This window comes from Biomphalaria glabrata, chromosome 1, assembly GCF_947242115.1.
Source record: "Biomphalaria glabrata chromosome 1, xgBioGlab47.1, whole genome shotgun sequence".
Lineage (NCBI taxonomy): Eukaryota > Metazoa > Mollusca > Gastropoda > Planorbidae > Biomphalaria > Biomphalaria glabrata.
In genome coordinates this window covers 64939823-64963324 of record NC_074711.1, presented here as the reverse complement: position 1 = coordinate 64963324, position 23502 = coordinate 64939823, and the positions used below count along the sequence as shown (strand labels likewise).

Below are 23502 nucleotides of genomic sequence, written 5' to 3'. Positions count from 1 at the left end.
CTTAGAACTGTTTGGATCATACATAGTCTTCTTCTTCTTCCTATTATTATTTTTAAATTAACCAAAGGGAGAGAACTTATGAATTAATATTTTTAAAAGGTAGTTTTCTGGTTATCGGAAATTTTTCATAAGTAACGAAATAACACTGTTAAAGAAATGGCAACAATATATGGCTGACTGGTCGTGTAGTACGAGCTCTGGACTGTCATTCTATGGTTCGAACCCTGCTTGCCGCCATCCCCCAGCTCAGCTATATTGGACGTAGTTTGCTCTAGGATGTAATAATCTTCAATTGTGAGGGAGCATCTGGGATGTTTAAATAACAAAACAAGAAAGTGTTATGGCAGTTATGGCACGATGAGGAATTTGGGGGGGGGGGGAAGTTTTCAATTAGAGACAATGACACGACAAATTAAAAAAGGAGACGAGGATTTTAGGAAGAATAGCGAAATGTAAACATACTACTTTTGACAGCTCTATTTAGAGGCAGGTTTTAGGAACGTAGAGATTTAGCTTGACGACATTCAACGGTCCCCTTCCTTATTATTAAACTTTTTGTTCGACATTCGCTTTCAGTGTCGACTATCTTCTAGTGTTAGCCTTTTGTCTGTGTTCTTTGATTTCGTTGTTTCAGTGTTACCTCCGTTTGATTTATCTACATAGGACACAGCGTGGAAGCGCCTCACAAAACAATATGCAACGTTACGATGAGCAAGCTTTAATATTACTTAAACATACCTGCTAATAAGTGAATTATTTGACCTAGGATCTGATGACCCCAGTTGAAATAGACTCTCACTTTGTCGTCTGGTCCAGGGCGTAGCATCCCAAAAATAAGTTGGAGTATGACCAGCGTTAGAACGGTCAGCCCAACGTAGGAATGGGGCACTGAACTCTGGGTGACGAAATGATGTTATATGTAGATAGATAATGCATAATATTGACCTGGCTGCTAAACAGCTCACTATCCTTTAACGATGTTTATAATGCATGTAATATTTCTATTTAGTCCTAAGTATTTTGTCTCGATATTTAGTTCATATCTAAGAAAACGGCAACCTTTCGTATTTCAAGTCCAAACTGAGAGAAAACACAAGTGAAAGCTATGACAGTGAGAGAAACGACTCCAATGGCCAGGGCTCGGTGAATCTGATGAAAGAAATACAGTTATGTTTAGTTGACCATGACAAGAAGAAGACATAATATAAATACAGTTTACTAAAACACAGGATGCTACCCAAAAGTAAAACATCTCTTTCAAGTTCCTTCAATGTCTGACAAGACTGTAAATGTATTTAACTAATTCTCCTCCTTAGAGCTGACTTGTTTAGTGTATTTAGTGTCTTTGTGACTGTCGTATACCTCGTCAAATGGAGACTTTTACTCAACAGCCCCCCCCCCCCTTGTGACTGTGTAAAAGTAAAATTCCCCTTTCAGACCTCGCGATCTATACGGCAGATGTTGTAATAGTTATTTGTTTCTGTAGCCCACGATTAACAAGGGTGTCATGTGACCAGCACAACGACCAAGGGCCTTTACTTTTTTCCCAACTCGTGTCAGGTACTCACTGTGGACTCAGAGGCGCCCTAGAGATTCAAAACCCCAGTCTTCTCCAGGATTCGACCCTGGAATCTTTCTGTTTGAAAGCCAACAGCTTTACCACCTAGCCACAGCGCCTACTGTGGCTGTGTAAGACCAGGGCCGGATTAGATATGCGGAGGCCCCTGTGAAATTTTTTTAGGGCCCCTACACTCTTTCAAAATCTTTACTAAAGATCCACTCATGAATAAAATGTACTATATATCTAAAAGCATTCTATATTTTAGCAGAAAAAAATAGAGTAGTACATTTAATCTTGATTTCCTTTTTTTAAAACATTAAATATGCAAATTTAGTTTTAAATAATGTATATGTTTGAGGTTAAGGAATGAAAGGCCCTTAGTAGATTCACTGCCGTAAATCCGGAGCTTTGCCGGTATTTACATATTCCGAGAAAGCTACAACTACAAGCGGACACTTCTTAATCACGACATTGTTGATACCCGAAGTAAGATTTAAAATGTTGGCGTTAAAATGAGAAAAAAAAAATACTTAAAAGTTTGTGACTCATCGAAATTCCGATAAATTTTTCTCTTTTTCTAGAAACCCGGGGCTGTAGCCTCGCATGCCCTCCCTTAAATCCGGCTCTGTGTAAGACATACATATCATGGCGACTGCCATGAGGGTAACGTATAGAAATTCTTAGCCTAGCCTGTACTTTTGCTATCTAAGGTGTGCCTATACCTAGTCTGAATGTTGTCGGCAAATAATCCAGGCATTCTATATACACTATATGTTATTTTTCCATTTATGTTAGGATAATGTGATTTGGCTTAATGTATGAATACATTATAGCTATGTCTATTGCGTACTCCATATATATATATATATGTATTTATTTATTTTTTTATTTATTGCTCTTTTTTGTTTAACTTTCTGGTCTATAGCTTTCTACATAAGTACTCATATTGTGGTGATTTAAAGATACGTCATGCTGAATGTGGCACAGCTAATTAGATCAAATACAAATAAAAAAGCAGGAATACCAACAAATGACAGTAATGTTGACAACAATTCAAAACACATTAGAGTGGAACAAATTTAAAAGCTTTACAGAGATGCTTACATTGAAAAGAAAATGGTTGGACAATGTTACAAACTTTAACGTGAAGGTTTAACCTCCCCCCCCCCCCAATCGCCTTTCTCCACACATCAGTCCCAGGTGAATTAGTTACCTGAAACCAAACTTTCGTCCCAAACCATCGAGTTCTGGGCATCCAATCTCTGTAATGTCTGGAGATCACTGTGACAATACCGGTCAAAAATATCCAGGCGACAATCATCAGAGCAGCTGAAAAGTATACGATCTATAGTTCAGTCTACACAAACATTTCACTCGATACGATCTATAGTTCAGTGTACACAAACATTTCACTCGATACGATCTATAGTTCAGTCTACACAAACATTCCACTCGATACGATCTATAGTTCAGTCTACACAAACATTTCACTCGATACGATCTATAGTTCAGTCTACACAAACATTTCACTCGATACGATCTATAGTTCAGTGTACACAAACATTTCACTCGATACGATCTATAGTTCAGTGTACACAAACATTTCACTCGATATGATCTATAGTTCAGTCTACACAAACATTTCACTCGATACGATCTATAGTTCAGTCTACATAAACATTTCACTCGATACGATCTATAGTTCAGTCTACACAAACATTTCACTCGATACGATCTATAGTTCAGTCTACACAAACATTTCACTCGATACGATCTATTGTTCAGTCTACACAAACATTTCACTCGATACGATCTATTGTTCAGTCTACACAAACATTTCACTCGATACGATCTATAGTTCAGTCTACACAAACATTTCACTCGATACGATCTATAGTTCAGTCTACACAAACATTTCACTCGATACGATCTATTGTTCAGTCAACACAAACATTTCACTCGATACGATCTATAGTTCAGTCTACACAAACATTTCACTCGATACGATCTATTGTTCAGTCTACACAAACATTTCACTCGATACGATCTATAGTTCAGTCTACACAAACATTTCACTCTATACGATCTATAGTTCAGTCTACACAAACATTTCACTCGAAACTATCTATAGTTCAGTGTACACAAGCATTTCACTCGATACGATCTATAGTTCAGTCTACACAAACATTTCACTCGAAACTATCTATAGTTCAGTCTACACAAACATTTCACTCGATACGATCTATAGTTCAGTCTACACAAACATTTCACTCGAAACTATCTATAGTTCAGTCTACACAAACATTTCACTCGATACGATCTATAGTTCAGTCTACACAAACAACACTATATCCCTCGATTTATAAAGCACAAATGAATGTAGTTTTGTCCTTAATAGATAACTTTATTTTATTTTTACCATGAGCTTGGACCAGGTACCCATAGGAGGAGCCTGTAAAGATTTCGTTTTTTTTCAAATCAATTTTCTGATAAGAAACAGCAGGCGATTCCTCGTGCTTCGAGATGACATCAGATGCTGCAGAAAAGATCAATAGCCCCCATATTATAAAGACATTTCTTTTACATATATACTTTAAATTATGATTGCTTTATTTAATCTATATTTGAAAAGGAATCCTATTTTTTAATGTCCGAAACATACACGTAAAATAAGGCCCGGAAGTAATGAAATGAAACTACAGAATTCCCTCCCTGTTTTGCAATTTATTTTTTATTTGAAGTTCCTAATATTTACATATAAAATATTTTCCGATAACAATTTTGTAATTTAAAGTATAAGATACAGAACATCGTAATACAAGATGCTAATTGTTATAAATGTCTGTAACTTTAGAATACTTTCTTTAACATGCACTTATAACAAAGTTCATCGAATGAGATGTTATTCTAGCAAACGACATGTTTTTATCATGATAAGCTTTATTTTTTTAGACAATAATAATATCCACACATTCTCCACTGACCTGGTATGACTTTGCCCCAAGCAATCTGAAGATACCACCTTTCTGAATGATCAAATGTTTGATTGAAATATTCCAAGACGTCAGCTTCTTGATTGACTGTAACAACAGAGCTGAATCTTGGCAACATAAAACGACACTGGAGTCGGCCATCAGACGCTCGTATTTCAGCTTGGGATAAAAAACGCTGGAAAGAAGCAGAAATATAATTGTCAATGTTACAGTGCCTTGCACAGAAAACTAAGTAACATCTCTAAACAAGAAATAATCCACTAAATAGAGATCAGAACTCTGTTACTTACAGTTAACTTTCTTTCGTAGTGATACGACGGATTCCAGCCATGCTGTATATTAAGGTTACCATTTTTACTAATACATAATACAACTTCATCTTTACCCTTAGAAGAGATAAAAAAAAGTTCTTGTCAAGGTTTGAAAATAAAAGAGAGACAGTTTAAACAAGCTGAAAATTATGTTGTTTTTTTTTTATATATTTTCTTTTTTATTTTACGGTTTCCCTTTATGTTGACTTTATTATCAAGTATCAGGCGTTCCTTATTTTACGGTTTCCCTTTATGTTGACTTTATTATCAAGTATCAGGCGTTCCTTATTTTACGGTTTCCCTTTATGTTGACTTTATTATCAAGTATCAGGCGTTCCTTATTTTACGGTTTCCCTTTATGTTGACTTTATTATCAAGTATCAGGCGTTCCTTATTTTACGTTGTCCTTTATGTTGACTTTATTATCAAGTATCAGGCGTTCCTTATTTTACAGTTCCCTTTATGTTGACTTTATTATCAAGTATCAGGCGTTCCTTATTTTACGGTTTCCCTTTATGTTGACTTTATTATCAAGTATCAGGCGTTCCTTATTTTACGGTTTCCTTTATGTTGACTTTATTATCAAGTATCAGGCGTTCCTAATTTTACGGTTTCCTTTATTATCAAGTATCAGGCGTTCCTTATTTTACAGTTTCCCTTTATGTTGACTTTATTATCAAGTATCAGGCGTTCCTTCAGGGATGACTAATATTACGTCCTCGTTCAAACCTCCCGAAGATAGGCTGAGGGCTGGAGCGGGCAGGATTATCGTTAGGACTGTCAGGGGCGTACCAAATTGTTACAAACTGAGTTTGGTATTAGAATGGTTGGACTATATTTATAGTTTCACTCTACTATGGCTTACACGAGATGGTGAGATTGTTGTCAACAGGTCAACTTGATTGTGTGTAAGGGTACATGAGATGTGGGAATTTTTAGTTAGTAGAGGTCTAAGAGAGAAGGTAGAGTACTGTTGGTAACTGGAGTTTGAGTTAGTCGAGAGTTGTTTAGTAGGAAAGTCTTTTTCCTATGGTAGATATATACTAGATAGTCAATGTTGGGCGTTGTATTTTCTTTGAGTTTATTTGATGATCTACTTGAGTAAATAAGTTATAGTTTAATTAAGTTATTTGTTACTATACATGTGTGTCGTATGTCTTTGGAGATGATATTAGTAGTCCATAAGTAAGTTAAGGTGTCCTGTCGTCAAAAGATTGACCTGGGGCTTGGAGTCATTTCCCAGTGATCCATCATCCCACCCCATAAACAATGACCATCACAACCAGCCAGGGCAACCCTCATATACATGCGGTTTGTGCTACACACGACCAGACAGCCCTCATATATAGGCCACACACGACCAGGCAGCCCTCATATATAGGCCACACATGACCAGGCAGCCCTCATATATAGGACACACACGACCAGGCAGCCCTCATATATAGGCCACACACGACCAGGCAGCCCTCATATATAGGACACACACGACCAGGCAGCCCTCATATATAGGTCACACACGACCAGGCAGCCCTCATATATAGGCCACATATGACCAGGCAGCCCTCATATATAGGCCACATATGACCAGGCAGCCCTCATATATAGGACACACACGACCAGACAGCCCTCATATATAGGACACACACGACCAGGCAGCACTCATATATAGGACACACACGACCAGGCAGCCCTCATATATAGGTCACACACGACCAGGCAGCCCTCATATATAGGTCACACACGACCTGGCAGCCCTCATATATAGGTCACACACGACCAGGCAGCCCTCATATATAGGCCACACACGACCAGGCAGCCCTCATATATAGGTCACACACGACCAGACAGCCCTCATATATAGGTCACACACGACCAGGCAGCCCTCATATATAGGACACACACGACCAGGCAGCCCTCATATATAGGCCACACACGACCAGGCAGCCCTCATATATAGGTCACACACGACCAGGCAGCCCTCATATATAGGTCACACACGACCAGGCAGCCCTCATATATAGGACACACACGACCAGGCAGCCCTCATATATAGGTCACACACGACCAGGCAGCCCTCATATATAGGTCACACACGACCAGGCAGCCCTCATATATAGGCCACACATGACCAGGCAGCCCTCATATATAGGCCACATATGACCAGGCAGCCCTCATATATAGGCCACATATGACCAGGCAGCCCTCACATATAGGCCACACATGACCACATGACCAGGCAGCCCTCATATGTAGGCCACACATGACCACATGACCAGGCAGCCCTCATATATAGGCCACACATGACCAGGCAGCCCTCCATAACGACTTGAATGCTTACACGTCCTGTGAATTTCAATTTCCCGGTCTCAGTACAAAATGGTCTTCGATTGTATAATGTAGTCTATGAATGTATAATGTAACCTACGAACATCTCCCAGATACCCCCTTACCCAGATGGGACTACAATATGTCCACACAGAAAATTGGACCACAACATGTCCACAAAGAAGATTGGACCACAACATTTCCCAGATACCCCCAGCACAGGAAATCGGAACACATCGTGTCCCAGATACCTCTAATTGCAATTTGGAAGAAGGACCACTTGTACGAATGTATGGATTTTAAAAAAATTCCTTCATTGTGCACTTTTTAAAAATTTGTTAAATGGCTAGGAGAAAATAACGACAAAACATGCAATCCACTGTGTCCATACCATGAGATTGTCATCTGAAAAACCCAAGGAAACATAATCTTGTTGATTGCTAGACATCAATTCAAACTGATAGTTGCCGGAGTCAGTGTCGTAGTGGAAGGTTACAGCAGCCACGCAGTCAGTCCCAGAGCATGTGGCAGGATACAGAAGACATCCCTTGGTCTCACCGCATTCGGAGAAATTGATCTCTGATATTAACTGTGTTGCTTTAATGGCCTGTGCACAAATGTACACACATTGCAATTATGTTATTTAACTGTATGACAAATAAGAGTTTAATAATCAATAATCATCAGTTAAGAAAAAAAGAATTAAAAGTGTTGATACATTTGACTGCTAGGGCTCCCTAGGCCTAGCGCTACCTCAAATGGATTACGCCAATTAATGTTGCACTCGAATTACGAGTGTTAGTGTAATCACGTAAGGGTACTGTTATTCTGGTACTATGTAACTAATTGTGTTATTCATCAAGATATACAAGATGTTTTAGTTAACTTTGAGCTTTTCAAATTTGGGGGGAAAAAAAGTTCTTCTGTTCAATTATCAAATTATTTTTATTTAATTTTTTTAGACCAATTTATAAAATATTTTAAAATTTGTTAGCTTCAATGAAAAAAAATGGAATAGTCTATAACAATGTATATAAGATCATTCAAAATTGATTTTCATTAAATAAAAACAGGGTTGGTTCCCCTTTCTGTTGAGTTACTGTTTATTATGTAAAAAAAAAAAAAGTCTTAACTCCTTGTAATTAATAGTAGTTCATAGTTTATATCACATAAAAAGGTAAAAACAGATAATTAATAAAGGTATCAATGGTGCAGATTTAGCAGTATATAATAATGTTGGCTTAAGGCGTTATGATAACAAAAACAGACAAAACCACGCGTTCTAAAATGACAAACTAATCTTTGTAAGTTTTGAAAAGAAATGACTTTATGATCTACTTGAATGTAGTGAACCATGTTGTTTGAGCTCAGTAAAGAGCAAGTTCCAAGCCTTTGGTCCATGCACTGAAAACACCGAGGCCGTTGGTTACAAACGAATCACTCTGAAATGGGAGAACCTTGCTGTAACGTATTGTAGTATTTAGTACCAGGTGACCAGGTGAGCCTCGCTCGGTTGAATAATTTCTTAAGGAAGTATATATACCCGAAGACATTTTGGAAATATTTTTTATGATTACGAAAATGAACAATCTGGTAAAGACTAACTATGAAGAGTTGCTTTTGTGTTCGTTAATTCTAAATGTAATTGTTTTGGTATGGGACAGTAGACTTTGAAGATTGAACGAATTGTAATAATTTACCAGCAAAATAAAATATTGCCCAGCATAATAGGACTATGTTAATTATTCTAAGCTACCTAAACTGGGAATAGCTACTCATTTGCTTTGAAAAGAAAACTTGACCTATCAGATTTATAGATGACATCTATTTGTTTACAGGTCACAATAAGTCTTAGCAAGAGGTCCAACTAAATACTTATCGGCTGTACTGGACATAAAGGTGAAAGGATTCGAGTCACCAATTAGTACATTTTAAAAGCATCAAATATTCATAACTTGTGTTTAAACGTATAGTTTTTAGCGGCCCCCGATAGGGGAAAAGACTATATTAGTTTTGTGTGAAATGTCTGTCCGTCTGTCGTCCGTCCGTCCCGTTTAGCTCTCGTAAACTAGAAATGATAGTGAAAACCCGTCATCACAATATTTTAGTCCATTCAAAATTCTGATGCAACGGCTACTTTTTTTCTTTTCTAAAAGCAAAAAAGCTAATTTTTTAATCACTTATGCAAGCAGTTTTTCTTAAAAAATACACGGCTTTTACAACTTTTCACTATTAATAGTAACAAACACGTGAGGCTCTTTAGTAAGCAGGATAGACATTTACCATATTTTTAACACATTTATGCAAATGTTTTTATACTTTTTGTTTAAAAAAAACTTTTTTAAAAATTTGTATTGCTACGTTATGTAAGTTGGGTCTTACTAACTACTACATTTACCCAAGAAAAAAGATTCTTTTTTTTAAGAGAAAAAAATCTATTTAGTATGGATATACGTTGGACATAATTTCAAACAACAATTAATAATATTATCACGTGAATTGCAGTGCTACATTATGGCAAAAGAAAACCGAACTAATGGATTTTTTATATATTTTTTTTAAGGAAATGTTTTTATTTCTTTTTTTGAGGATTTGAATAAGAGATTGACCCTTTACAAAACAATTTGATCAATTAGATATTCATTATAAAACATCAGTTAGGCCATGTTCGCATTTAATATAACATTTACTTTCACCTATTATTTGGTCTGCTGGAACGCTGGGGCACCGCACAAGATCTGTCAACCTTCTTTCTCCATTCTTCTCTGTCATTAGTCTTTGATAAAATTTAATTCTGATATTCTTTCTGGAAATATTGATACCTGCCTTTTTACCTGCCTGGGTGGACCACTTTGGGGGCCGATTTTGAGTTAGTGTGATGGTTTTTTTTCAATATTAAGCGACTTGAATGCTATATTTTATCTTGGCCTATGGCATACGGTGTACCCGCTGCGACACGTTCCCACTAAAAAGATTGGACCATGAGAACTCTGTGAAGGCTTAAAAGAATGACAGTTGCACTATAAGAAAAAAAGTACTGACTATTAAAGTATTACAAGCATTACAATGAATTATTTTGTACATTTTCAAACCGATATAACGGTCGACCTCGAGTTTTCGCGATGTGGCCAATTAGATTTTTTTTTCTCATTAACATTCAGATACCTTGAAATTTTAAATAATGTCGTTACAGTCGCTTTTGAAAGAAAAAAGGAATATATATATATATAAAATTTATATGTATATATACATACAACAATCGCTGGCTAAAGAGTATAGGATAAGATCCACACATACCATCCTATTACTAATGTATGACCTAACGATTGGGAATAGAGACAAATTCTGTTTGAAACATAACAAGCGAAGAGACAAAATGCAAACCTTGTAACTGGATTCGACAATGTTGGAATGATTCAGAGCTAAAAGATCGGTCTTTAAGTCGACCCAGAAAAGTTCATACACTTGTACCAGACTAGTTCTGTAAGACATGGAAAGAAAGAACATGTCACTAGATACTCAATACCAAGGGCAATGGACAAATAGGTGTAATGGGGGGGGGGGGGAGGGGAAATAATTCAAAGAACATTATAAGAGGGGAGAACAAGAGAAAATACGGAAATACAAGAAATAGAGAAGCTTATAGGAAATATAGGGGGAGGGGGGGAGAGACAAAACCAATAAAACATTTTAGGCAAAATTGGTTAATTAAAAAGACAAAGCCTGTTAGTTGGTAAAGCATAATAAGAGAAGCTGAATCAAGATAATAAATCGTTATATATATATATGTATATAGGCTATATATATGTGTGTGTGTGTATATAGGCTATATGCTATGGATCATCTGATGGAAATGAGATGAATGCTTGGACATTAGCTGTGGTCGGAACGATGTCGCTGACACATCAGTCTCCCACCCCCAACCCTGAGAAAAAATCAGGAGCTGGCGACCCTAAGGCAGTTTTCAGCACCCAGTGCTACACCCTGACAGATCCTGCGACGCTACTGACCCCAAACTGTATCAGCACTTGCCGTTCCTTTGGATACATCAGCTTCGTGGAGAGGGGGGAATCATATATATATATATATATAAAGTTGCTCGAGTCTGAATTTGAAATGAGCGTGTCGAGCCTCCATGATTAAAGGGCTACGTACTAAATCCAAGTACATGTCAAATGATAATGTTATATCGACTTATGTTAGTTCAAATGTTTGAGCGAATGACCAAAGTCTCCAAATAAGGTTGATTGCCCTAACGTTTCTAGCTTTTTCTATATAAAGAAAATTTAATTCTTATTGATTCACTAATTGGTACACTAATTGATTCACTAATTGGTTCATGTTTTGCTTGATTCGTGTGTTGTTATCGACAATGAGCAGTTGTGCAAAACTTCCACGTGTTCCGAGAAAAGGAAATGAGAGAAATAACTTGTATACGATTTCATCCAGACAGACAGACAGACAGATGGAGTGAGTTATGATTAGCTTTGTAACAAATACAAAACAGATACAACACAGCCTAAATAGTTTGAGGAGACAAAGGGAAATAGAATTGTTGAGGTAAAAAGTAGGCGAAATAAGGAAGACAAAATGTGACTACTGAGGAAACAAAGTCTTAAAGAATGTAAGAAATGTGTACTAACCTCTCTCTGCTACTTACATTTGAGTTTAAGTGTATAACTCTGACTGTATAACTCGGACTGTATAACTCTGACTGTATAACTCTGACTGTATAACTCTGACTTTATAACTCTGACTTTATAACTGACTGTATAACTCTTACTTTATAACTCTGACTGTATATCTCTGACTGTATAACTCTGACTTACTTAAATAAAATATCTCCAACATTTGTCTCTGGTGCCCTCCATTTCACTGTTACATTCCACGCAGGCTTTTCATTCTTGTGAGTGATCATATTGTTCTGGAAATGAAAATCAAAATTCTAGTTAATTCTTTAAACTACTTTTTTTTTTCATAATATTTGTCCTCAATCGCTGTATAGGTCAGTTATTTTGAAATTTGATAGTATAGACAAGATCCAGACTGATTCGATTCCCCAGAACATAAAAAAAAAGATGCCTTATATTTCTGGCTGTACCTGTCATAAGTCATCAAAAAGATTTGTTTAATTCAGACGCTGGATTATATCTAAACACATGTGGTAATGTAACCTGGGCTTAACTCTAAACGAAAAAGCTATAGGTTTCAATAAGAAGTCTGGGAAAGGATTCTAAAACACTAAATAACAAGTCCTGTTTTTTTTGTGTGTGTGTGTTTTTTTTCAAATTCTTATTGAATAAACCCACGGCATTGTCATGATTTCTTAACTTTTTGACTTACGTTCCCAAATCTACAATAATTTGTAGTATACAAATTGCAAATTCAAAAATAAATTGTTGAAAAAGTAATTATTGAAATTATAACTTTTATTGGAAATAAAATTTTAAAAAATTATTGGCTTGGATGAAGATGATGGGATTTTATGAGTGTGTCGGGCTAAAAGTAAGTAGCAACGGAAAATTGCCATTAGAACTAATTTCTAGTCCTTTTTTTTTAATAATGTTCATAATAGCACTGAATCAACATTCTACCGAATGATAATGATAACCCTAGAAAACAAAGGACGGCTGCCCCACTTCCAAAAGACGCCTCTGATCTAAATACTACACAGAATAGTACGCCATGTGCTAATCTGTTGTCGGTAATTAAACTGCATTTATTTATACCTAGTGAAACTCGTTGAAAATTGAGGTTCTTGCTGTTATGAATATTCTCATAATTAAAAAAATAATCAAAAAAATTTTTTTTGTAAATTAAATCCTACTTTATGTTTAAATACAATCGTACAGGATCGGATCGGAGGGGATATGATCAGTTTAAATTAGATCTGATCAGACCGAATCGGATCTTCATTGAAAAAAAGGAGCCCGTATAAACCCACGAAAGTCCTGTAATTAGCGTTAAGCTTCGTTCTATCATCTTTTTCACCAACTTTTTTCTTCCACCCACCCCTGAAGAGAGTGCCAGCAGAACAAAGAAAAAGTAATTTATAACAAATTAAATCTATGATATATAAATCTGAATTTTTGTAAACAAATAGCTTCTCTAAATAATGTGTTCAGGGCCCAGTGGCGTAGATAGGGTGGGGGAGAATTTGAAAATCCGCCCTGGCCTCCACTTGAGGGGTTCCCCCAAATGAGTGTTTTTTACATTAAAAATTAAATATTACGCAAAATGCAAGGGCCCACAAAGAGGTCAAGCCGCACGGGCCCCCATACGGTGGAAAAGTCCTAGCTACACCCATGTGAGGTCCTGCCTTAGGCATAGGCAAACTAGGCACCCACCTAGGGCCTCCAATTGGGGGTGGGGGGAACCCACACGGGACTCCAAACATTTTTTAGAGAAGAAAAAGCGAAACTTGTGCCTAATGCTGTTGTCGTGGTAAACTAGGTTTTAAATTTATTGCTGAATTTTATTTTTTCGCTGCTTAGTTCTTACTTTTCTATTTTATTTGGGGCCACCTAGGGCCTCTAATTATCTAAGGCCGTGTTTGATGTGTTTACTAATGAGTCCACTTTACTATGAGAGTTTGGAAACCCACAGAGCTTTGCAGCTTACACAGAAACTACTACGAACTCGTACACCTTGACCTTACTTTATAAGAGCCTACACAGGTGAAAGACTTGATCTTGTCTTCTGGAAATTCAATAAACTGTCCCAGAATCTCTTCGTCATTTCCTGTGGCCCTAAACGCAGCCATTTGTAGTCCCTTAAATGTGGCGCCATCTTTACTGACAACAGTCACTGAGAAGCGAACACAATTTTTGTTCTTAGTATTGAAAATTATTTATACAATGATCATACTTAAATTGTACTCTGTTTATTTTCTAAGTTTCCTATTCAAATAAATAAGTCTTTCGCCGACTTCCAAGTCTGAAAATGGAGGAAGAGGGAGATACAATGAATACTAATGTGGAAAAATTACAGAAATTGAATGAATTTATAATTTAAAGTATTTAAATATTGATAGTTTTAAAATACTCCTATGTTGTCTCATTTATTGCCTAAACCTAAACATAGAAGCGAGTTTAAAAGTCATGAAGCAGGTAAAGTTATATTTCTAGACATTTTTAAATTAATTTCAAGGAAAAAAAGATGGGGGGAGGAATATTTTCACTCAGCCGTCCACTCCACAGCCGAGAACTAAAGAAAAATTGTAGTTTGAAAGAAAGGGTGAAATACAGGAGGGTTTGGAGTGGGAGAGCATTTAGAAAACACTTTTGGGAGATGAAAATGGATTTAATCAAATTCAATTACTTAGTATTTTATTTCGCTATATGAGCTACAATAATTTTTTTTTGTCAAATTTCAATTTAAATGGAAACCGCAGACTGTAGAACCACGTTATGGGTAGGGACAATGTGATTAACCGACAACTCTCTTTGTACCTTTCTTGCTTATATTAAACTGTTTTTAGTCCGGACTATTGATAACAATAAGTTATAACAAAAAATGTTAATATCGGCATTGATTATTAGCGTATCATAGATGTGTGTCCTTATACTATTTCACTAGTCTCAAGCCTTTGAGAAGTATAGTAATTTACACTTTATATCGTGTCATATAAACCAGAAGACCTACCAGTAATAATGTCCCCTGGCTTGTATTGATTTGGCGACACTTGAATGTCGTAAGGCGGAGTGGAGGTCTGGGCTGCTGTTTTGTGTTTTGGGTATCTTGTGAAACATGTTCCACTTGGTGCTCCGACACTGTAGCTTTCAACTAAAGAGAAGAATTTATACACAGTTAAATAAAAAATGGAAAAATGACATTTCTAGCTTATGTATTGTTAGACACTTAGTTTAGTTTAGAAACATTTCTAGCTTATGTATTGTTAGACACTTAGTTTAGTTTAGAAACATTTCTAGCTTATGTATTGTTAGACACTTAGTTTAGTTTAGAAACACAGTGCAGTAGACAGACTTTGAAAGCGAAATTTTAGTAACGACATGGGCATTAGGTTAGAGTTTATTGCTGTAGACTTTTAGGACGTTACTGCAAGGGATAACATCGCTTTTAGTGACTGACTCGACTGTGGCCCATTCTGTATTCGTTATTCTATTTCTTCTCGGGTAAACTTAGTTATTGGGCATTGACCCTTTTGTAATCTTTTTGTAGCGGTGTATGTCTTAATAATAGAAATCGCATCAGTAATACACTATACAAGATACCCTAGCATCTAGAATTGTTATCAAGGTACTGTAGAATACATCAAGTACAACTCGCATATACACCCGTTACAGTATTGATACTCTAAATATACAATTATTATTTTTTTTATCTTTACATACATTATTGTTTATTACGAAAATCTAGTAGATTGTTATTATATTTCTTTAAAGTATACACTTTATAGGTTCTATAGACTCTGTACAGATAAAGCTGGCAAGAAGACCTAAAGATCTACGTAAAGTATGAACTATGGAAGATCACCACTTTCCAAAGGACTTTCCAAAGGACTTTCTAAAGGACTTTCCAAAGGACTTTCTAAAGGACTTTCTAAAGGACGGTTAAAAAAAAAAGAAAAAAAAATTTGCTGTTCCTTGACAATTAACACCATGCTCATAGCCGGTATCACCATCACAACAGTATTACCGCCCCCCCCCCCCCCCAAAACAAAAAAGGTATTGGACATTTTCACAATAAACTAAACAATGTCAGTGAAGCTAAATTGAACCTCAATATTGTCAACTAAATAATAAAATTGATCTCTTAAATTGGACAGTATCGCAAATGTGTTGATCTTCGTATTAGGACAAGTTCGTTGACCAGATGTTTTAACATAATTTTGTGCTACAAATAGAAGAGCTTAGCACATTTAACTCTGCTGTGCTGAAAAGTGCTTAAAATGATCCTATACCTTTACGTAGCTTATCATCACGTCTTTTCATTCGTATACCGGATACACCACAAACATCTAGATATTTGACAATCTTCCGCCAGGAATCAAAATTTTCCAAGAAAAAATGTGAATGAAGTCAGACATTGAAAACGTACGCAGGAGTTGTTTTTCTAGTCCAAAGATAAAGAAGAGTTTAGCATTTCACATGACGAGAAGACCCAACTATGACCTATATTATTTACTAACTCAGGAGTTGCTTTTTATTTTGTTTTGTTTTAGCCGTCTGTGCTTGTCTGCGGCGGAAGCTTTCTTTGAGATTTCAAAGGTACGCCTCTGCATTTCTAAAATTTCACCATCTGTCTATTTCCTGGCACAATGAGGACAACCTGTTGCTTGAGAGGATATTTGAAGCTTATTGAGGTTGAGAGGGAACACTTCTAACAGACTGGAATTCACCAAAAACATCGTTATTTGTTGTGTATTTTTGTATATAGTATGATGCCCATTATAAAGCGCAGGCACTGTAGATGATTTCTACATGACACCCCAGAGTAGTGAGAACTTTTAATTGTCGGACAGATGTTACACACGAAATAGTCAGACAGAAGTTGTGTAGAAAAGAAGAGAGAAGGAAATTAATATAGAGGCCCTAGAGAAACAAAGATACAGAAACTACTTTTACAGATAGATATATTTTAAAAAAGTAAAGTTCCCCTTTCAGACCTTGTGATCTATGGGGAAGATGATGTAATGGTCATCTGTTTCTGCGGCACCCGGTTTACGAGGGTGTCATGTGGCCAGCACAACGACCGACCACCTTTACTTTTCCCCAACTAATGCCAAGTACCCTTTAGAGCTGTGTTGACTCAGAGACGCCCTAAAGATCCCGAAAGTAAAAATCACAGACTTCACCAGGATTCGAGCCCGGGACCTTCAGTTTGGAATCCAAGCGCTTAAAAACTCAACCACAGCGCCTCCAAATATCTTAAAAGTAGAGTAAAACAAAATGAGTGAAGATAGACTTTTAAAGTTTGCAATCTATGGAGGCAGATGATGTAAAGCTCATCTCTTTCTATGGTCAACGGTTTATGAACACTATACAAGGTGCACTGTGTTTTGCAGTGTATGTGTGTGTTTCTATGGTAACCATGGGGAAAGTAGGGAGGGTGTTGGGTGGGTACGCTGAAGTTTTTCTGACGAAACCATGAGCTGGTCTGTCATAATAAAGGTAAATATAAGTTACTTGGTTGATAGTTGAAAAGGAAGGGTGGTTGATTGACTAAGAGGCGTGAAACGGAAAAAAAAAGTGTATTTGAAGTGCTCAAGTTTATTTTATTATGACTTTAAAAAGCATACATCAGTTTACTTGTATTAGATGTTTGAAGCTACAAACCATCGATAGATCTACAACACACCGACAGACAGAACAGTTGTCTTATATAGTCTATTATAAATAGAAAATAAATATATATTTATACAGAAACACATATAAAGGGGTAAGCTTAGGCATACATTTAGACCAACGAACGTAGTGACATCCAAAGAATTGTATGGACACATATCCAGAGGTTTTATAAATGACTCACCATTAATGCAGGCGGTGTTTAGCATAATCCATGCTATAGTGAGCACTCTGCGGGGCCACATTGTTTACTCACTGAGATCTCAAGCTGTTTAAACCAACTTTAAAACTTCATCCACCAGCTCCTAAAAATACAAATGGAAATCAGGTTTCTTTTTTTTTGTCATTTCACAACAAGACGTAGATCTAAATCTAGGTCATCTAAGACTCTTTAATCTTTTTTTTTCTTTTTACAAAAAGCGACTCATCGGGCAATAATTCTGTGCTTCAATTGCAGTCTTTGTTTTTTTAATTGCATTTGTTTAGCGTTTCTTTCATTCTGAAGCATGCTCAGTCCGCTATGGTCTAATTTCCTTAGTGGGCATGTGAGGGGAGGGGGGGGGGGGGTCCTGGGAGAAGGTTTTCGTGCTGGCGTTTTAGTCTCTAAACGTAAGCTTTCTACTGTAGTGCGCTTCCTCTACCTGTTGCCAAATGTTTATTTTAGTTGTTTGTGTTATTCTGTTGTATCCATTTCTGAGGGGGGGAAATTATGCGTTGATGAAGATGAAATATTTTGCACAATTAATTCTTTTACCTGACAACATAAGAATTCAGGTCGTTCCCCCTTTTTTATAAATGCTTTTAAAAAAGCGATTGCGGTAACATCACCCAGCTATTCCTTTGGTACTCACCCCCTCATCACCCAGGTATTCCTTTGTCCCCCCCCCCCATCACCCAGGTATTCCTTTGTTACTCACCCCCCCATCACCCAGGTATTCCTTTGTTACTCACCCCCCCCCATCACCCAGGTATTCCTTTGTCCCCCCCCCCCCACCACCCTCGACACATTTTCCCAACAGGTCCAGACAACTGATAAGTATCATAGCGTGTTGAGAAAGCTAAAAGCATGAAATAGAGCTAAACAAAAAACATTTGGTAAAAATATTTGTAATCGCACAGATTTATTATTATTGGTCTTGAGTTTAGAGTTTAGAGTCTAGATCTATTAAAAACTTAGTAACATGACTGATATAAACTAATTGTTACAACTACACTTTGTATACTCTTTGCTTTTTTTTTTTTAAGTATTTTATTACGTTCTACTTAAACGTCCATTATATCGTCACCATATTTCCTTATATCGCGTTTTCCTTCTTTTGTTCTATCACCGTATTTTATTGCTTAAAAACATTAGCGGGATCTTTAAAATGAAAGTCTAAACAACGAACAGATTGCTGTGATTAAATTTAGTGTAAAATCTCTAATTGAATTAGTGCTATCAGGGCCGCCTTCAAGTATCTTGCTTTAAAAAAAAAAACTGAACTGACGTACTTCCCTACAAACAGTTTTTCAATAATTGACTTCTTCTTAGCTTCGTAAGCAGTTTCAAGTCTTTGCATTGAACGTTTCATGCCTTGAATACATATTTGTGCATTTTAATTATTTTTAAAATTATTCATTTCAAGAGATATATTTTTATTTAGTCTGGTTTAGTACTGGTTTCTTATCAGGGGTCGGCAGACAACACAAAATAATTCAACTGTCTAGTAATATAAAAAAAAACATACTGTAGAACTTTGTTTAAATTTGAAATAAGATCAAATTGTTGTCACAGCAACCTTACCAGCCCCTTGGCCATACTCAGCTCCTTATCTTATTGATTGGAATTTTACATTCGCTCAGCAGAAAATAAAGTGTGGAAATTGAGAAATGTGAATACACTTTACTAAGGGCTATCTCACAATACCATCTCACAATACCATCTCACAATACCATCTTCTCCTCTACATTTACTTGTACGTCTATCTTGGATAGTTCTGGATGGTATCGTGGGATGTGTCATGAAGTGTACAGAAAATACGAATTAGTTTGTGCTCTTATTGGTTTTTGGGTGTGGGGGGGGGGCACATTAATGTTAATGTCCAATAATTTTTAATTATCTAGATGTTTACTTTGCTCAATGCTACGGTGGGATACGGTCTCACCTAATATAGCCTACTAATGAAGCAGACACTATAAAGCGCTAGTCTTAACTCGGGTAACTCGTCCCTGGGGTGAATTCCAAAGTTAGGGTCATACGTTTTATGATTGTGTTTGAAACACTGGACTAATTGTTGTTGTAGTGTCTGAAATCACTTTAAAACCTATAACCTTATACTTTATGTTGATAGGTCCAGATAAGCTATTTACCTTTCAAGTGGGCTAAATTCACCCCTTGGTGTTGACTTTTTGTATTACATATTCTATTCAACTATTAGAATTAGCTTAATAAACCTGTTTAATTGAGTTGATAAACATTGGAGAAGTTTCAAATGCATTTTTTTATTATCAACCTAAATCTTTTTTTTTTACTTTATATCTCCTAACTCAGTAAATAGTCTTAGTATGATGTATCTAAAGGTCCAACACTTCTATGACTTCCGCATCTAGATCGAATTTGGTAAGAACTATTGTTTCATTTCTACTTTCTACTACAGTTCTAGATTTGAAGTATTTTAGTCAGCTGTCTGGGGAAGGGGGGAAAATGTCTAGTTTATTGTCAGAAAAAAAAATCTATTTTATCCCAAGTCTTGCTATTGATTAGTTCTGGGGACGAGAAATGCTGACAGCCTCATAAACTTATTTAATAAGGCGAAACAGTTTCAGTGTAGAGAAACTGAAAGCAAATGTAATGTAATTACGTACAGTGTCACATGTCAGAGTACATTCACATACAGTGTCACATGTCAGAGTGCATTCACATACAGTGTCACATGTCAGAGTACATTCACGTACAGTGTCACATGTCAGAGTGCATTCACATACAGTGTTACATGTCAGAGTACATTCACGTACAGTGTCACATGTCAGAGTGCATTCACATACAGTGTCACATGTCAGAGTACATTCACATACAGTGTCACATGTCAGAGTACATTCACGTACAGTGTCACATGTCAGAGTGCATTCACATACAGTGTCACATGTCAGAGTACATTCACGTAGAGCGTGACCTGTCAGTCAAGTACATTCACGTAGAGCGTGACCTGTCAGTCAAGTACATTCACGTAGAGTGTAACCTGTCAGTCAGAGTACATTCACGTCGAGTGTAACCTGTCAGTCAGAGTACATTCACGTCGAGTGTAACCTGTCAGTCAGAGTACATTCACATACAGTGTCACATGTCAGAGTACATTCACATACAGTGTCACATTTCAGAGTACATTCACGTAGAGTGTAACCTGTCAGTCAAGTACATTCACCTAGAGTGTGACCTGTCAGTCAGAGTACATTCACGTAGGGTGTGACCTGTCAGTCATATTACATTCACGTCGAGTGTAACCTGTCAGTCAGAGTACATTCACGTCGAGTGTAACCTGTCAGTCAGAGTACATTCACATACAGTGTCACATGTCAGAGTACATTCACATACAGTGTCACATTTCAGAGTACATTCACGTAGAGTGTAACCTGTCAGTCAAGTACATTCACCTAGAGTGTGACCTGTCAGTCAGAGTACATTCACGTAGGGTGTGACCTGTCAGTCATATTACATTCACGTCGAGTGTAACCTGTCAGTCAGAGTACATTCACGTCGAGTGTGTCTATCAGTCACGTCAAACTTCCATAAATCATCGCCCATTGCAAGTGTTTCATATATTAAGAATTAAGGAAATTCACCAAGTAACAATTTGTCAATACGACTTTAAATAATATACACTCTCCTAGTTCCTAGTCTGTATGTGTGTATGTGTGCGTTTGACGGAATGAGTGACAGATAGAAGCTATAGACAGAGAATATGTTTTAAATATTTTAAAATGTTAAAAAGAAACATTGAATTGAAGTTTAAACAAAAGAAATGATCCGACCTACAGGAGTATAAAGTAAAAAGTTTGAAACAAACATTTCGATAAAGGACAGTCCAGTTTATTGACAGTTTTACTGTACATATTCAAATTTCTACAAAAACTGATACTATTATATCATCGAAATGTTTCCTAAATTAAATGCTCACATTTTGCAAGGCTACTGTAAACCTATGTTCGGCAGACTGATTGTAAATCCGTTTTGAACTAAAGCCATTTAAAATATTACCTTCACTCTAAGTATTAAAAAGGAAAGCGCAAATGAAGGAAACTTATGCGGCCTGGCATCAGCATCAAATGTGTTAATTGCTGGTCGGGCTTGCAAAACATAGAACTAGAATTTCATGTCATGGGAAACTTCACAATGGTGGATCCCTTCTTTCTGTTTTTTTTCTCCCTAGGTCATGATAACCCGAAACAATGTCGAAATGAATCCCAAGGTTCCCCACCAACAGCCCCGGCCAGAGAGTGGTAAGAAATGACAAACTGCTTCCTGAGCTCATTCCCTAACAGCTTCCGGGTCTCCTGCCCTAACAGTTTCCCTACGCCGTCTTGGTAACTGGACACAACCATTGTTTGCTGTTGAAGACAACGTCACACCTCAAAGCAATTCTCATGCTCCCACACCCAAACTATGCTTAGGATTACGTAAGGAGCAATCAACCCTGATTTCTTCAGAGTATATGGAGTCCATTGGAAGAAGACTATTCTCTAATCTAAGTCAGATGTAAAAAGGTTTTCACTAGCATAATCTTTTAATAAAAACAAGAGAGAGTAAGAAAAAGAGAGACAGAAAGAGAGAGAGGGACAGAGATAGAGACAGAAAGAAAAAAGACAGAACGAAAAAAGACAGAAAGAAAGAAAGACAGAAAGAAAGAAAGAATAAGAAAGAAAAATAGATTATGATTATAGTTTCTTGCTTTCAGGTTAAATTGTGTCCTTTCAGTCTCTTTAACTTACTTTCACTGATCATTACGAGAACTCAAATCAGAACACTGAACGTGTCAAACGTACTAGACTTATTATTGAAGTATACACAAATATGACAATAATAAAAGTCTGTGTTTATATATTTGTACAATTGTTTCCAAATTTCTCAATACTCTCGAACAAGCTATAACTCCGTCTGGGCCTACTATCAGGGGATACACTGGTAATAATTTCTATAAAGAGAGAGCTGGTTACAATATAAATAAATTCTCTAGACATATTTACTTTTCTTAAAAAAAAAAAACAATGTCATAGTGAAGCACATTATGAATGATGGCCTAATAATAATACCCCTGGCAAGCTCCGACTATGATAATGACATCACTGGTCGGAGCCTCATTTTAAAACAGAGATGACCTAGAAATTGAACTTGAAATCAACTGAGACAATGACATGCATAATCAGGTGCCAACTCTACACGCCATAAATTGGAAGGATTTGTTACGCAGCGACACCAAATGATAGGGCAAGAGATGCAGTCAAAATAATCCGTGAATAATTTGATATTAATCTAACAATTTATTATTCAAGATAGTAGACACCTAATCGATATATAACAAATTCGTTTGAGAGGTCAAACAATCGTCTGCTAATGGAGGGTTGTTGATGAACAATATTAAATAAAAAACGGGTTTTAATCATGAACTTGAGACTGTCTATACCCCAAACAAACACACACACACCAAATCACGTGAAGCCACACAACTCAAATGAAGAGGTGGGGTGGGGGGGGGGAGCAGGAGTTCGCCAAAGGGAGTGAGAGAGGAAAACAAAAAAAGGATGCCATCCTGATAGCTACAGACTACTGCAGGTAACTGTCGGCCTAAAATTGATCTTTAGGTTTTCCTAAAAGAGAGAGAAGTAACAAGTAATGTTTGCTAATAAAATATGTGACGAAAAGTAATTTTGTGTTTTATTCCATGACTAATTTTGTTGTACATGACATTTATTGGAGAGACACTAGAGATCAACATTAATAATAATAATAATAATAATAATAATAATCTTTA

At 36.6% G+C, this 23502-nt stretch overlaps 1 protein-coding gene across 5 annotated transcripts in view; it reads right to left on the bottom strand.

The window, feature by feature from the left end:
• The window catches only part of LOC106070202 (putative ferric-chelate reductase 1 homolog), a 46636-nt gene that overhangs the window by 5095 nt on the left and 18039 nt on the right, over positions 1–23502 (bottom strand). For 2 of the 5 annotated variants that reach the window (XM_056008246.1, XM_056008253.1), the window contains exons 2-13: positions 17682–17802; positions 14835–14975; positions 13849–13997; positions 12020–12114; positions 10575–10671; positions 7582–7797; positions 4845–4940; positions 4546–4729; positions 3981–4097; positions 2775–2890; positions 1060–1149; positions 739–895 (exon numbers count right to left, since the gene is read on the bottom strand). In XM_056008246.1, coding sequence (XP_055864221.1) covers positions 739–895; positions 1060–1149; positions 2775–2890; positions 3981–4097; positions 4546–4729; positions 4845–4940; positions 7582–7797; positions 10575–10671; positions 12020–12114; positions 13849–13997; positions 14835–14975; positions 17682–17742 — 1519 coding nt within the window. In that variant the 5' untranslated portion in view covers positions 17743–17802. Of the gene's footprint in view, positions 1–738; positions 896–1059; positions 1150–2774; positions 2891–3980; positions 4098–4545; positions 4730–4844; positions 4941–7581; positions 7798–10574; positions 10672–12019; positions 12115–13848; positions 13998–14834; positions 14976–17681; positions 17803–21651; positions 21866–23502 lie in introns of those variants that run through there. The other 3 variants (XM_013230047.2, XM_056008259.1, XM_056008275.1) reach the window with 3 other exon arrangements.